The sequence below is a fragment of the Artibeus jamaicensis genome, unplaced genomic scaffold, assembly GCF_021234435.1.
Source record: "Artibeus jamaicensis isolate MK-2021 breed Jamaican fruit bat unplaced genomic scaffold, CSHL_Jam_final contig_76, whole genome shotgun sequence".
In the NCBI taxonomy this organism is placed as follows: Eukaryota; Metazoa; Chordata; class Mammalia; order Chiroptera; family Phyllostomidae; genus Artibeus; species Artibeus jamaicensis.
Window position 1 is genome coordinate 23517229 of NW_026521954.1, and position 15921 is coordinate 23533149.

Here is a 15921-nt window from a genome sequence, read left to right on the forward strand (position 1 = left end):
CAGGAGCCTCGCAGTGCCGGCTCCTACAGTGTGGGCCCTGAACCAGCATCCCCTGGGAACGTCTTAAAATGCAGGTTCTCAGGCCCCGCCTTCCAATCAGAAACTCACGTGTTGGGGCCCAGGAACCCACGCTTAATTAAATAAGCCTTCCCGTTCGAGTCGGAGAAGCTTGGCTGTGAGCCTCGTTACTGAGAGTACGAGCTCTGGAGCTGGAATCGGAGGCCTCTGGGCCCGGCACTCGCCCGGCACCTCCCCACCAGCCACAGTAACCGGGATGCAGAGAAGAAGGGAGAAGATGGGGACCAGGTGGGAGAGGTCTGAAGGAGGTGGGGGAGAACGGCCTCCCCACCTGGGAGAGGCCCCAGCACTAGGGACGGGGAACATTGGAGAGGAAGAAGCTCAGTCCACGGTGGGGGGAGGGGACAGACAAAGAGTGTGTAACAGGTTCCGAGACGCTGTGCTGTGAGCGGAGACACAGGCAGACGCAGGCCCTGCGGGAGCGCGGGCCAGGCTAAGGGCTGGCCCAAGTTCGCGATTAGCCGGTAGCTGAGTCAAGGTTCCCGGGCACGTCCTCACATTCCAAGGGCCAGTCTGTTTCCTTTCCCATCCTCGGTTGTTCTGTTACTGACAGCGTCACTTGCACTTTGCACACGCAGATCCTTCCCCACGTATCACCTCGCTGACTATCAGTTTTTCCCTTCTGCCACTAACACCTGTAGCAGAGTTAATTCCAGGGGGACAAGGTGCAGGTGGCTGTAGTTCCCCAGGGCCCTCGAGGGCCTCCTGCTCCGGGAGCAGCTGCCCTGTTCTATTCTTTGCACCAGGAGGCCCCCTGCCGGGGCTTCGGGGAGACCAGAGGGAGGTCCACAGCAGCTTGTCTGCTCTTGGCCTCTCTGGCTCTGTCCCCTGTTCTCCAGCTGCCCTGGGAACCCGTGGCCCTGAGGCGCCCGTGAGAAGCACTCATGCCCCCTCTCGCCCCCCTCCCTGGGCAGGAAGTGGAGCGTCTCCTGAGGGTCTGGAGCTGGCAGCTGTATGGAGGGTCCCAAGGGCTTTCATCAAGGCTGCACCAAGTATCGCGTGGGGTCCCACCAGCTTTCCTGTGGTTGTCACCAGGAGCTGTGACACAACAGGTGCTCAGTGCGGAGCCCCCTTCCCTCCATCTGCAAAGTCAGAGGTTCAATTCCTGGTCCAACTTGGGGCTAATGTTCTGTAGTGTCGTAAACCTGCCATGAAGCTACTGCCCACAAGAGTCGCCAGGAGGTGTGGGTAGAATCACTCAGTGCAAACACTCAAACGCAGGGAAGAGGGGAATGAAATCACGAGCACTGAGTTCGGCAGCTCTCCCAAACAGCAGCTGCCTTCCAAACACGAGAGACCTTTATTCTATAGCAGTCTTTCTAGTGCAGGGACCAGACTTCAGGCGAGAGGTAGAGCTGAGCCGGTTCATCTGGGAGATTTGGGGGAGGGTGAAGTCACCCAACAGTTTCCCAAGGGCTTTGCTGGTGCATCCTGGACCAGCGTGGGTGCCTGGGGAGACCCACACACGCCACAAGCAAGGGGGTGACAAGGAATTAGTCTCCATGCCAGGAGTGTGACCCTGGAGACCGGACCAAGTCCCCTCCCCATGGAACTGGAATAACAAACTTTGTCCCCATGGATGAGTAGGACGCAAGGGCCCCCCCCCCAGCCTGCTTCATGGGAGTCGGTTCTTTTAGGAAGCAATGGGGGAGGGGGAGTTTAATTTAGGAACCTTTAAAAATTAAAAATGATTAAACATATTAAATTATTAAGAAATGTAAAAAATTTTAAATAATTCAGAAATTAAAAAGCCTTTGTTTGTGAGGAGCCTTAAATATTGAAAACCACCAGCCTCTGGAGGTCAGCCTGGTCATTTTGCATTGGGCGAACCCCCGAGACGAGGTACGCACGCACCTGGACCGGCCAGGGATGGAGGGGAGGAGCGGCCTCCCTCAGGCACACCTGTGGGGGGGAGGGGGGAGAGCAGAGGGCAGCTGCCAAGCCTTAACACTTCCCAGCTGTGGCCCGTGTGCAGGCTGCGGAGCATGGATGCAGTTGGAGCCTGGAAACCGGGTGCATGGCTGTAATTCCCGAGCAGGAGGCAGCTTGCTCACTCGTGGGCCTTGCCTGAGCCCAGAGAAAACACATCAAATCTCCATGAAGTTTGCAAGCAGCCCCTTTCATTAATCATCCTGGGCTGTCAAGCTCCACGAGTGTTAACACAGGAGGCTTTTCAGAGAGCTCTCGGCGGCTCTCCAGCCAGACAGGACCGTGGAGTCCAGGACACCTCCCGGACCGGACCGTCCTTCCCAGACCCTGGGCCGCTAGGCTCAGCCATCCCCCTCCCTCCCCCTTTGCGGGCCCAGCTGCAACCATACCACTGTCCCTGCTCTGCTGACGCTTCCTCTGCTAACTCCCTGGGCGTGCACTGACGCGCACAGAGCCCTGGGGTGCAGGGTCCCCCAGGACAGGGCATGTGCACCTTCGCTGTGGGACCCTGCCGAGTGGCAGAGCGGATCTGACAGGCCGCTTCCAGGCAGCCCTGTGAGTCAGAATCTTCCGGATGCAGAGCTCGCAGTCTAAGGGGCTGCTCTGGCCTGGTGAATAATAAGGGATTTGGGGTTAGACAAATCCAGCCGTGGCCAGAGCTCACCGTGCACTTTAGGGAAGTGGCTTCGTTTGTTCAAGTGTTGGCCACCCCCGCAGTGTGCGGAAGCCGCCCAGGAGTCCAGCCTGGCACCCACGGGTGCTCTCCCCTGGGAGCCACTGTCCAGACCTCGCTTCCCCCCGCCCAGGAGTCTAAAAGTGGGAGCAATGACCTGGGCCACATTATCTCCAAGGCACTTTCTGGCATAATGATCTTTGATTCTAAAAGCCAGGGGAGGCCAAGATAGGAAACGAGACGCAATCCTGATTTAAAGGCGGAAGTTCTCTCTAGGAGACAGAGAAGGCCGTGCCTGGCATTCCAGAACCGGGGCGCAGGCTCGCACGCCGCTCACACCTGGCCCGCTGCCTCCCGTCCGTCCGTGGCCACACTCACATGAAGCTCACTGTACAGCCTCAAACACACCATTTGCATTTCACATGCCATGAGGGGCCACCCGGGGAGCCTTCCGAGGCCTTCATCAAAGACCGAGATGTCACAGGAGTGGCCGTGTGTTGAAAGTGTCAGAGCGCTCCCAGGCTCCAGAGAAATAATCAGCTCCTTGCTGGCTGGTTTACTGTTGATTTCTGCAGAATCTCAGGCAACTTGAAAGGGTGCCAAGAACTAACCACAAGGGTTCTGAGAGCTCGCAGCTGCGAGGTTCCTGCAAAGCCTGACTCACCTTCTGGGTAGGGTGGGGGAGTGGGGGGCTGGTGGCCTGGATTCCTGGGCAGGCAGACTGGTGTCAAATCCCTCACCCTCTGCAGGACTGGGCAGGTGATGGGTCCTCTGAGTCCCTTGTTCCTTGTCGGTAAACTTGGGACAGGAGTTTACCTGTCCCAAGGTAAACTCTACCCCACAGGGCCACTTTGAGTATAGAATGGCGAGCAGAAGGCAACAGCGTGAGCTGGAAGCTGGACTCACAGGCTGAGGTCTCCTGGTTACCAGCATCTCCCGGCTTCACGATTCTGTACCCAAAGTCCCCGCCACCAACCGAGCCTCATAAATATTTACATCTGGCGTGTGTTGCGATGCTCAATTAATTGCTCCTGTGACGCACTTGGAGAGCCTCGGAGGAAGGCTGCACGGCCAGGGCCCAGGTTATTAACAGCACAAACAAGGTAGCTCACAGAAGCGACATCCTTCAGAGCTTCCCATCACCCCAGGGCTTTCCAGATCATCGCCCCAAGCCAGGGAGAAGGTGCTGCCAGGGGACACTGTTGGAGGGTGGACGTGCTGGCCAACCGCAGGCCTCCCTGGGCAATGGCAAAGCCGTGTACCTGTAACTCACCGCAGGAGAAATGCAAATGGCCCCAAACCATTTGAAAATAATAACGACAATAATACGGATAATTCAGTCTGGCTAGTCATCAAGGACATGAGGCTAGAGAGGAGTGCCAAGTGGGCAAAGTCGTCTCCAAGGACGGGTTTCAGGGTGGTGAGATACAGGGAGACAGCCACTTCTCGCCTGCGGGTGGGACTAGGAATGAATGCAGCCCGGACGGAAAGCGCCCGGTGATTGACGTGAACAAGGGGTTAGGGGGCCCGTGTCACCTGACCCCTTCGCTGCACTTGATGGAGTGTCTCCGTGGAGCGATTGGACAATGAGGCTGAAAACATGGGCAGGGAGGCACAGCGCGGTTCCCCACAGGAAAAACTCGCCAGAACCCAGCTGCCCCTCCAGAAGTCACACAGCCGTGAATACATTTTTGAATGACAGCTAAGGATGTGCGAACATATTTTAACAGGGGGTCCTACCCATTCTCTCACGCTACGTTTATGCAGCTGCGTATCCGGGTGTCCGCATGCGTCCTGACACACGGGCACCCCTGAGCAGGTGGGGTGTCCAAATGTTACCTGTGGTGCTGTTATTTTCTTCTACACGTGCTTGTCTGTTTTCTATACTCTCTGTCACGAGCTGTCACGTTAGTTCTAGAACAACACAAATATTGAGCCATAGTTCCAGAGGTTGACCCGTGAAACGGCCTTTGACGGCCACTGGCTCTTTTGGGAAGGCGAGTGAAGGACATGATGGACTGAGCTCACCTTGCTTCTCTGTTCTGCCCTAGGTCGTGGCCTCGAGCCTGCAGCGCCAACGGTGAGTCCCGGGCCTCTGTCTCCAAGCGGTGGGAACCCTGGTCTGTTAGACTCTTCCTTTCGTTCTTTTCTTTCTCTGTTTCCCTTTGATAAAGCCATTGGCCTGTTCGAAATGACGGGAGCACCTGATAGCCTTTCCCTCTGCTGGCTCCTGGAGGGCGGCCTGGCCTGGGGCTTCCTCGGGTGCTGGGACCTAGCCAAGCCTGGGGGAGCCCTGTCTGTCCTCCAGGGAGCTGTGCAGCCTTGGGTGGGGCACAGCCCCCTCGGGCCTGTGTTTCTTCCTCTGCAGAGTGGGTAGAAGTGGCTACTCCTGAGTGTTTGCTCCACTCAGTTCAGTGTAATGGGTTTTCCCCAAAACACTCGTCGAGTGAGTGAATGGATCAGAAATCAGTTTATGCTTCCCCGCATCTCTTCTCAAAGCCTAGTCCCGGGTACCCAGCACTCCCCCAGTGCCCCTCAAGTGTGACTAAGAGGGTGTGTCGTTCGTCTTGGAGTACTGAAATTTCAAGGAGAGTTCCACAGAACTTCCCTAGAAAGCTCGTGGTTAGAGACAGCGAGTGGAATGAGAGGAAAAGGAGAAGCGGACGGGAGGAAGGGGGCCTCCAAGGGGGAATCGTGGGGAGTGATGCGCTCCAGGAGGGGAGGTGAAAGGCGGTGCCCACTGGAGCTCGGCGCCAGCACCTGGCATGCCCCAGGCAGCCGGGAGGAGAGTGCGGGAGACCCAAAGAAAAATCGCAAGTGTGCACCTACGTAAAAAGCACCAGCTCCAAGCCCACCTACAGAACATGCTTTCATCAAGCTTCCAAGTCTGGTCCTAACAGAGGTTGTGGCCCCTCAAGGGCAGTTCCCTCCAGGTGGTCTCAGAGACACCCCCTCCCACCATCCACTCCAATTCCTGGGGTGCCGTGGCTGGTGAATTACAAACCACGGGACCCGCACCCCTCTCCCCTGGCTTTGCTGTTCCCCTGCCTCACGGTGGAGAGAAGCAGATGGGTGGGTTCCCTTCCATCCGCAACATTCTAGAGACACAGCCAAGGAAAATGAAACAAATCAAAACCCCAAGAATGCCCGTTGAGATACGGCTGCCAGGGCCTGCCCATACCCACTTGAGTCCAAGCCCTGCCGAAATACTCAACAGTGAGGCGCACCACCCCCCCTCCGCAGGCTCACAGACCCCCACACCCCCCACCCCAGCCCCGCAGAACACTCGTAACTGAAGACACACCTGCCAGGGGACATAGGATTCTGCAGTCACGGGGATATTTATAACATTCCGAGGTGCTTTGAATTGTCTGTGTTGTTTTGTTTTGTTTTGTTGTTTTGTTTTGTTTTGTTTTGTTGCCATGGGAATAGCTGAAAATATGGTGGGGCATCCATAGGAGAGAACACTATACAGCCCTTAAAAATGATGGTGCCGAATGGACTTGCTGCCAGGGCTCTGTTACAGCGTGTGATTCTGTGAGTGAGCGGACAGGAAAACAGCACACGTGGCGCGACCACGTGTACACAGACAGTATCTCATGTGTGTGTGTGTGTTTACAATGGCTGCCTCAGTGTGCAGAATTAGGGTGACCTTCCTTTTTTCCTTTTTGCTTATCTGTATCAATTTTATACAGAATATAATTTATATACTAAAAACTAGCATATATTTTTTTAAAGATTTTATTTATTTATTTGTTTGTTTATTTATTTATTTTTTAGAGAGAGGGGAAGGGAGGAGAAAGAGAGGGAAACATCAATGACTGGTTGCCTCTGGCATGCCCCCTACTGGGGACCTGGCTCACAACCCAGGCATGTGCCCTGAGTGGGAATTGAACTGGCGACCCTTTGGTTTGCAGGCTGGCACTCAATCCACTGAGCCACACCAGCCAGGGCAAACGTATATTCTCATACACTAAAAACTATCTATCCAGAAATAAAGAATACTCCTGACCTAGGGAAGACAGCTGGTAATTCAAATATGACAATCTCGTCAACACCGATATCTCTGTGAGGCTGATATATATATATATATATGGAATGATTCCATGCGTTTCCGTAAAATAAAATCAGGAGTTTTACTTCTTCCACTGAATAAAGACTAAAATTGGAGAAAATAGGTCTAATGAGAAAGTAGGAAGTCACCATACACAATAAAAACCCTGATAATATTGATTCAATTAAACAGAGGACAAATTTTATTTTGTCCAGAAACTCTTGTTCTGTTTTGCTTTTTAGTTTTCTAAAGAAAGCAGTCCTAAAGGTTGTCTGGATGGTTTTCTTTTTTCCTTTCCACTTTTAAAACAAAAATTAGCAAGGATTTTAGAACTAAAAGCAGACCGTTGGGTATGAAATATGTGAGGAGCTAATGCCCCCTACTGGCCCTTTCTGGATATTGCAACACCTGCAATCAATTTAGCAGAGGCCGGTTCTCTCCAAGATGTAGCAGAAATTGGTGGACAAAAACCAACAGAAAAAAAATTGGCTGTTGAAGTGCTAGGAAAAGGTGTTTACCCAATTCTGGTAGGCACAGGCAAAGATTTCAAATCATCTGAGATTGGTAAACCCGAGCATTAAGAATTGTCTTCAAAATTCAGTGTGTATCAGAATTACACAGTTAAAAACACATGTTCTCACACCCAAGCCATGCCAGGCTTGTCCTGAGACCAGGAATCTGTAATTTAACAAGACAGTCCCAGCTCAGGTAGCTCAAAGGTAGTCTTTTACAAATCACGGTTTGAAGCCAAAAGGAATGATCAAGATCGTCCCCGCCAAGAAGCTGCAGTCCAGCCTCTGGACAATGGTCTCAGGGTATTTCATTTGAATTCCTGGAGATCCCCCCCAAAAAAAACAGAATGAAAAGCAGCTGCTGTAGATCTCACCACTCATTCATTCATCTACCCATTCACTCCAGCTGGTGGTAGTAGTTCTTCATGAGACCGATACTGTAACTAGCTTTGGGTACAGCTGCTTAAACAAAAATGAAGGTAAAAAGTCCCAAGAACTCAGCAATCTGAGATGCTAAGACCAGACTTCACAGGTGAGGAGACAGGAACTAGAGAAGGGAACTGAATTTCCAAGGGCCACCCAGGGAGAACATTAAGCCTGTTCTCCCAACTCACCAAGAAATGTTTCCCATGTAGCTATTTCCGTGAGTTCGGACTATTTGTGTTTAAAATGTACAACTCACAGTGTTCAGATCAGGAGACTGGGGCTCAGTGAATAAAACTGAAATAAAACCCCAAAAGGGCTAGGTAAGTAGGTAGACAGACAGACAGACAAAATATATACAGGGGTTGGCAAAAGTAGGTTTACAATTGCGAGTGCCCAAAACGCAGAGTTTATTTTTGTATTATTACTTATTATTGTGTTGTTTTCTATATGAATAACCGTAAGCCTACTTTTGCCCCCCTCGTTTATGCATATAGGTTTTAATACATACAACAGACATACTATACACATATGTGTAATCTGTATCTATCTCCATTTCTATCTCTTTCTCTCCCCCTCCTTCCTTCTCTTCCCCACTCCCATTTCTCTTCCTCCCACGGAGAAGTCATACAGCCAAGGTTCACTGGATTTCACCGCACTTTAGTCAGAGGCAGTGAACCTGAACATGAAGAAGTTTGTTCCTGCCTTTCCCTACAGCCGTAGACCAACAGTCTGATTTTCGAGGCCCGCCGGGCACAGGGCATGGACTGGCCTGTTGCTTGGCATGGTGGACACCTCTGTCCCCAGACACCTTCGTGTGCCAGAAAGGCAGAAATGGGGGAAGGCGGCCCAGGGGGCAGCAAGGCCCCAGGCCTGTGTGTCTGGAGCCCAGGAGTTGAAGGCTGTTCTCTCCTGACATCAGCGAGTTCTGGGACCTGAGGATGAGAGAGAACCACGGATAGGAGCTGACGTGTATGGAGTCAAGTCCCTGGGCTGGGCCGGGCCTTTGACAGATGAGTGTGATTTAGCGGCAGGGACGGGATTCTACTCCACTCACCGTACATAGTAGGTAAAACTGAGCCCAAGAGGAGTCCGGGAACACGTGAAGCCACTGGTAGAGGGGGACCCAAACCTGTCACATGGCACTTGGTGCTGTGTGCCGAACACTCGGCCTCGGGTTTTTGTTCTTGTTTTTCATCTTTCAGATGAGGTCAGGCAGATGGTGACAGTCCCTGAGTCCCTAAGCCTCACAGCTGGAAGGGACTCCAGCTTGACTGACCCTCTTGAAGAGGTGACAGGTGCCTGTCAGCAAAGGTGAACGTTGAAAGAACATGTTTTGTTTTTAAAACAAGCACTACATCATGAACAGTTTCCTGCTACAGATATGAGAGCAGAGCGTACTAAGGATCTGGATTGAGTGAAATAGGCTTCGTCATGACATTGAACTTGGAAAGACATAAAACACAGAATGCAGCAATTCATTAGTGGGACACTGAGCCCGGGAGTTACATTTTTTAACTTCTCAACAGCTCTTTGGGGCAGATACCATCACTCCCCCAAGTTCATCTCCGTTAAGCCAGGCTTACAGGCTTGCCCAAGGTCCCCGGGCCGGAAAGGGACAAGGCCAGGACTGGAACCTAGAACTTCTCACTCAGCGTCCAAGAAATACAGGCTCGTGCCTTTGACCTGGTATGGTCAAAGGCTCTGTCTGCCATGGTAACTGGTGAACTCCGAAGCTGATAGAACGGGAAAGGCTGCAGACACTTTTTAAAGAGAAACCCTGAGTGCTAAACACGACAGAAGTCTATTTTCCTCTCAGCGGTCAAGTCCGGAGGCAAGCGGTTCTTGGGCTCCCACCCCTCCCAACTCGCTCCCTCACCTGCCTTGTGCACTCGGGGGATGTTGACCCACCACCTAAAGGAGTGACACCTGTGATGTGGCCGGCAGGTGAGGCAAAGGGAAGACAAAGGGGTCAACAGCACACAGCTGTGTCCCTTAAGGAACTTGAGTTGACTTTTCAGCTCTTTCCTCCACCAAACCCTGGACTCACAGCCCCGTGGCCCCGTGCCGCTACCAGGACGACGAGGAGGCGTCATAAGTACTTTCCCTCGGCCGCCCTGTGCCCAGCTGACCATCGGGGGTCTAGTACCGAGAAGAAGGGGGAAATGCGCGGGGGAGACACACAGCTGCCTCTGCCACCCAGCACTCGGCGATGGGCTCACCCGCCTCTCGCTCTTCACTGCAAACTCCTGAGTGGGTCCAGCTGGTAGCCCCAGAGTTGGAGGTGACTCGAACCCTCTCCGTATGTGACTATCCCCTGGCAACAGAGTTTGGGGCCTGGCCAGCTCCCCTGTGCCTGTAAGGGCAGCAAACAGGGCAGAGACCAGGCACCTGTCTGGTGGCTCCGGGGGCTAAAGTTCGAGGAGTATTTATGAGTGGAAATAGCCCCAGTGTCTCTGCCTCCACGGCCCACCTTCCGATGGAGCTGGAGCTCCCGGATCGCAGCTCCCAAACCACAGTGTGAACAAACAGATGGAGCTCGGGAAGGCCGCAGCGGGTTTATCCTGGGGTTGCTTTTTCTTATCGCCTTCCTTTTCCACACCCAAGATGAACATGACCAGGGGACCTTAACTGGATGGGAGCTGGCCGCATGCCACTGTCATGCCGCATGCCTCTGTGGGCATGGGAAGAGGTGTCCAAGGTGATGGCCAAAGTCTGGGCTAATTTCTCTCTGCCTGTCAAGAGAGCCCCTGAGCTTCTACAGGACACACATCACCTTCACTTCCCTCTAAGAAAGCCCACTCGAGGGACCGCTATCTCTCGGAAAAGACTCGGCCTCAAGCAGCGTGAAGGCGGCGCTCTCTGAGCTCCCCGGGGCCGGTGCTGACGGATGACCTGCCACCGTCCCCTGAGCAGAATTCCTGCAGGACAGCCGTGTGAAGGGCAGCTTCGGAAAACCTTTCCAACAACAGCTCTCTCTCCAAGAAGCCCACCTGTCCTTCAGTTCCAGAGGACTCAAAGACTTGGAAGCATTGGGGGCGCCCAGTTGAGGGGACAAGGGGTCCGGCAAGAGGAGGGTCCCTCTCCAGTTCACTCAGCAAGGGAGGAGGTCAGGTGCTCCCCGTCCCAGGTGCTTCTGCGGCACCCCTCGCTGGGATTCGCAGCCACAGTTCATTGACTGTGCACTTCTGATGCACAGGAGCCTGGAACCTCACCACTGCGGGGGGAGCCAGCACCCAGTCTGCAGAGAGGCACTTACTGGCCTGCTTTGCTCCCACATGCTATGGAGAAACTAAACGACTCTATTAATCAGAAAAGGCTCACATCTGTCATGGGTGAACTACGAACGTTAGTAGTTCTAATAAAATAAAGGCTGGTTCTCGCCCACATCACGATCCAATGCGGACCAGAAGAGGTCTTTTTCCAAACAGCCTGCTGTTGCCCAGTGCCTTCTGTTATTCCTGAGGTCCCCTCTCTCTCCGGCCAGCCCCTGAGAAAAGGAGAGCGTCCAGCGGGCCGGCCTGGAGTGGACTCTGCCACATATGCCCCATCCCAGCAGCCCCAGCGCCCACCACAGCCAGTGCAAGCCGCTGGGATGTGGGTGCCCACTCGGGGCTGGTGAGCACACAGCACCCTCACCACCATGGCAGGAACTTGAGGTGGTGAGGACTGGGCCCCAGAGATGCTCCTCTTTGATTTTCACCTGAGATCGGTAGCCAGGGATAGTCTCCTGGGGGAGACCACACGTGAAATACACTCTGACAGCAAGGGCAGGGCTGAGGGGCACACATTCCAGGCTGAGGAACAGCACAGACCAAGTCTCCAGGATGGAAGGAGCTCAGTGTCCCCGAGGGACTGGGAGAGGCTGGCTGCCTCCAGCTCTGTGAGGAAGGGACTGGAAAGACAGGGGACTGGGGAGGGGACAGATTGGGCCGGGCTGGGCTCAGGGCCACTGCAGGGAATCTGGACTGTATTCACGGGCCATGAGTGATGGGAACAGACTGGCAGGATTAAAGCAGGCCTTTTGCAATGCCACGTCCCAGACACCTGCAGGAGAAAGAGGCAGAAGGCGACGCCTGCCTCCCAGACTGACAGAGTCCTTCCATCATGTCACAGAAGATGGCAGTGGTCAGGGGAAGTCCCAGGGGGTCCAGGTGGGATGACCCAAAGACCCAGATGGGCAGGGGGCGGCCCATGAGAGTCTTGGGCAGCGCGGTGCTGGCTTTGGCTGGGAGAGGAGACCCCATGGGGTGTCCATCCAATGACCACACTGCATGAGGACAGTCCCCTGAGCTGATATTCTGTTACACCCTGAATTCCTCGGGGGAGCCGCTGTCCCAGCTCACCAGGGCCGGGGCAGGTCCCCATAAACCCGGGACTGTTTCCTCCTTTTCGTCCAGCTGGTGTGGAACAAACAGGGGGTCTTACTGCTCCAGCCCGGCTCATGCACTGGTACGGATCGCTGCTCTGAAGGGCCTGAGGAACCAGAGGGCTTCTTCTTCCCGGGTCTCAGGGCCGGTGTAATTGTGCTGGGACAGGCAGGCATCCTTTAGTCACCCAGGGTGGTGACAGCTGCTAGTCCCACCACCAGGGGGCGCCGGGACTGGTGCCCGGCAGGGTTCTGCTTCTCCTGGCTCTGCATTGCCCGACAGTAGTGCGGCTGCTGAGCACTCCCCAGGCACAGGTCCGGCATATTCCAGAGCTGGGTTTCCACCGAGTCCGACTCTTGTTCACTTACACTCCACACCCTACAGAAGACTTGGGCACACCCACAACTAGGGACTTCGTGTTTCAGCATGGTGAGAGAATTCAGGGTAAAAGGAAAGAGGTTTTAAAGAATGATGAAGCCAGACCAAGATGGAGAAAAACACCTGTGTCGTGTTTCTCTGACGCGCCCTGGCCGCAGGCCTGACCTGTGCGCTGAGACTCAGCAGCCACAGGAGGAGCGGGAGCATAATGTCTCACGGGACTGGTGTTTTCCATCAGATCAGAGCAAACCAGTTGCGGAGAAGGGGAAGCACGCAGCTTCTGGTCCTGAAACCTGCGGGAAACCTCTCACGTGTGCTAATGAAGAGAAAGTGATAAGAACATTTTCCGCTTATAATGGTCCTCATGCAGACTAACAGCATGAAACTGCAGAGCAATTAAAGAAAATTAGTCTACGCAGAAGGAAAAAGCAGACACTGCAGGCCACGGGAGCAGGCCTCTGCCGGTCTGACAACTGGGGCAGAGCACAAACCAGGACACGGTGCACTGGACCACCTCTGGGCCGCCCGGCATAGAACAGGTCCAGGAGACGGAGTGGAGTGTCCAGAAGCTTTAACTGAACTATGTTCATTCAACAAACGCCCACTGAGAACTCATCTGGCCCTGGCTGGTGTGGCTCAGTTGTTTGGGGCAAAGTCCTGTGGACCACAAGGTCACAGGTGCAATTCCCAAGGGCGCGTGACCAGGTTGCAGGGCTGGTCTCCGGCCGGGGCGTGTACAAGAAGGCAACCAAACATCTCAGGCAGATGAGGGTTTTTTAAATAAAAATAAAAGAATAAAGGACTCCTCTGGTCAATATGGAGGCTGGTGCCTGGATCTGGGGGTAGATGGGTGACTAGAAGGGACCCCCCTCAGTGTGTTCAGGGAGACAGATGTGCGGGCAGGTAGTTGCCCGTGCAACCAACCCGAGTGCCATCAGGGGAGGGGGGCGAGGAGACAGGCCTCCTCATTGGCTGATGCTGCCGGTGCACTAGGTTCCTGGTTGCCGGGGAGGAGTCTTCTCTTCCCGTGAGAATGTTGACCCGCTGTGAAAAGGCTGAGGCTTCTTGGTTTGCGTTTGATTGTCTTGCTTTCCTTCCATGGCCCCGTTTTGCGAGAACAGCAGAGAGTGAGAAGTGTAGGAAGATGCGCTTCATTTTCAGCAGTTACAGTCCAGAAAAATTAAGTGAAATGAGCGCAAGATTTCTGGAGAAAAACAAGGGCGCAGTCTTTGCAATGTTTTGCATTAACATTTTGGTCTATTTTTTGTTGGCAGGCCAGTTCCAGGCTGTGGATGAGTCTCTCCTCAATTACGTAAGTCAGCCACTCCCCTAACCTATTTTCTCAGCCTTGGATATGTACAGAAAGACTGGCTTTTTGTCAAGGGGTTTGGTGGATTAAAAACAAAAAAAAAAAAATTTGAAATGACTGATTTCCTGGCAGGGCAAATTGCATTTCGAATCTTGAATATAAAATGGTGTGTCAATTCCTCAGCTATCAAAGAGAGATAGAAACTCTTCCCCACGGCCAAGGTGAAGATAGGGTGAGGTGGCAGCACCCACACAGGGTGCCGGGACGTGCGTGATGAGCAGGCACGCACCGTGACGTGCCGCAGGGGGACGGGCTTTCTGGAAAGCAGTCTCACGATATTAGCTAAGCAACAGAAAAATGTCCATTTCCTTCGGCCCCATAATACAACGGTTGGAAATTTAAACTAAGGAACCAGCCTAAAATTTGGATTAATATTTAAACACACTCATTTATATTTCATAAATACTATATCTTAAACGGCGGCACACTGGAATCATACTAAATATTCAATAACATAAAAACAGTTGAATACGTTACACTCACATTATGAAGCCATTGACAATATCGGCAGAATTTTAATGACTTTTAATGAGAAAATGTATAACAGAATTCAATTATCCAATATTTATAATTTTATTAAACTGTGTGTATGTTATTTAAATAGTTTTAACTATTTAAACTGTGTGTGTATATTATTTAAATAGTTTTAACGAGCATATCTGTAGATGACAGATGGATAGAATAGATTGGATGGGCGGATGGATAGACAGAATTTGCCTGTAAAATAATTGGATCTTTCCTGTTTGAAAGTCTTCTTTTAAAATCTAATTAAAGCTGTGGGACTTCACTTCAAGACACACACAGTCAGTCAATCACCAACTATTTTATTAATTTTGAGTTTTATGGGTAAAGAATACTGGATTTTTGTTAAGAACCTCTGAGGTAAGCAGAAGGTAATAAATAGGTTAATAAATAAATAGATGTAACTGATTATAATTGAAACAAAACTCTGTCTCTTTCCCTTCCTGGAAAGTAATACACTCAACTATTTCTATCCCGTCCTGTGGGCCGACTGCAGGGTCCGGCCTGGCTTCCCTTGGTGAGGGCAGGCAGGGGCGGGGGTGGGGAGGCTGGTGGCCGCTGTCCCTCCGGGCACCCCCATGCCCTGCCCCGTGAAACCTGGCTGGGCAGTTGCATGGAAGAGCCTCTGCTCTCGCTTTCCCAGTTCTTCCAGCAGGTCCGAGGCTTTCCCAAAGCATCCGCACTAGGGGGTGTCTTGGCATTGACCGTAACAGTGTATCAATGGCATCCTTGCCACTGACGTCCATCCGTCAGAGCCCCAAAGGCACGGCGCACCTGTGCTCCAGCTCAGAACTCACTTCTGCGTGCACTGTGCGAGCAGAACAGCTGCTCCTCTCCCCCTTTCACAGGGGCCAACTGTGAACCCCCAGCCAGCTTAGCGTTGCCCCTGGTCCCTGCTCTCCTCACACCAGGCACGTGGATTGTCGATTGGAGGTTGTCGATTGGAGGGAAGAGATCTAACGCATCGCGGGCAGAGGCCTGGGCAGAACCTTCACGTGCATTTTGCTCAGTTAATCCCCGAATACAACCAAGCATGGTGGGTTTGGCCATCCCCAATCTGCAGACTCAGTGTCCGAGTCCGGGAGGTCATGAAACGGGTCCCCAGTTTAGATGTCAGAGGGGCGGCGCCAGTCTCACCTGGTGCCCACCCAGCACTCCCTGTCTGGGCCCCGCCTCCCTCCGAGACCAGACAGCGGAGGAGGAGGAGGAGGAGGAGGAGGAAGAGGAGGAAGAGGGGGAGGGGGAGGAGTTTCACGCTGCAGGGCCCAGTGCAAGGGACACAGCATCAAGGTGACCGTGCAAAGAGCCCTTCTCCGCTTTACCAAGGGGTGACTTGACTTCTCCCCTTCTGCTCCTGGGACACCGTGTGGGTTCATGGTCTCATACACCTCGATGTTAATAAACGTGCCCCCCAAGGCTTGCCTGACTCCTCGGTTCATGGAAGACTCAAGGCTTGCTTTGCCTGCTTGGGGAGCACCCGGGTGGCCATCAAGATGAGCTCCTTGAAAGCCAAGGGGCTTGCAGTCTGCAGGGGCCACCGCCTCTTTCAGTTCTCCACGGGACACTGTTAAGGTGTCCCGTGGAGAACTGAACTGCATTCCGCGCCCCTGCAT

At 53.2% G+C, this 15921-nt stretch overlaps 1 protein-coding gene across 4 annotated transcripts in view; it reads left to right on the plus strand.

The window, feature by feature from the left end:
- The window catches only part of CLNK (cytokine dependent hematopoietic cell linker), a 124092-nt gene that overhangs the window by 56476 nt on the left and 51695 nt on the right, over nucleotides 1–15921 (plus strand). For all 4 annotated transcript variants that reach the window (XM_053672461.1, XM_053672462.1, XM_053672463.1 and 1 more), the window contains exons 4-5: nucleotides 4732–4760; nucleotides 13692–13729. In XM_053672461.1, coding sequence (XP_053528436.1) covers nucleotides 4732–4760; nucleotides 13692–13729 — 67 coding nt within the window. The remainder of the gene's footprint in view (nucleotides 1–4731; nucleotides 4761–13691; nucleotides 13730–15921) is intronic.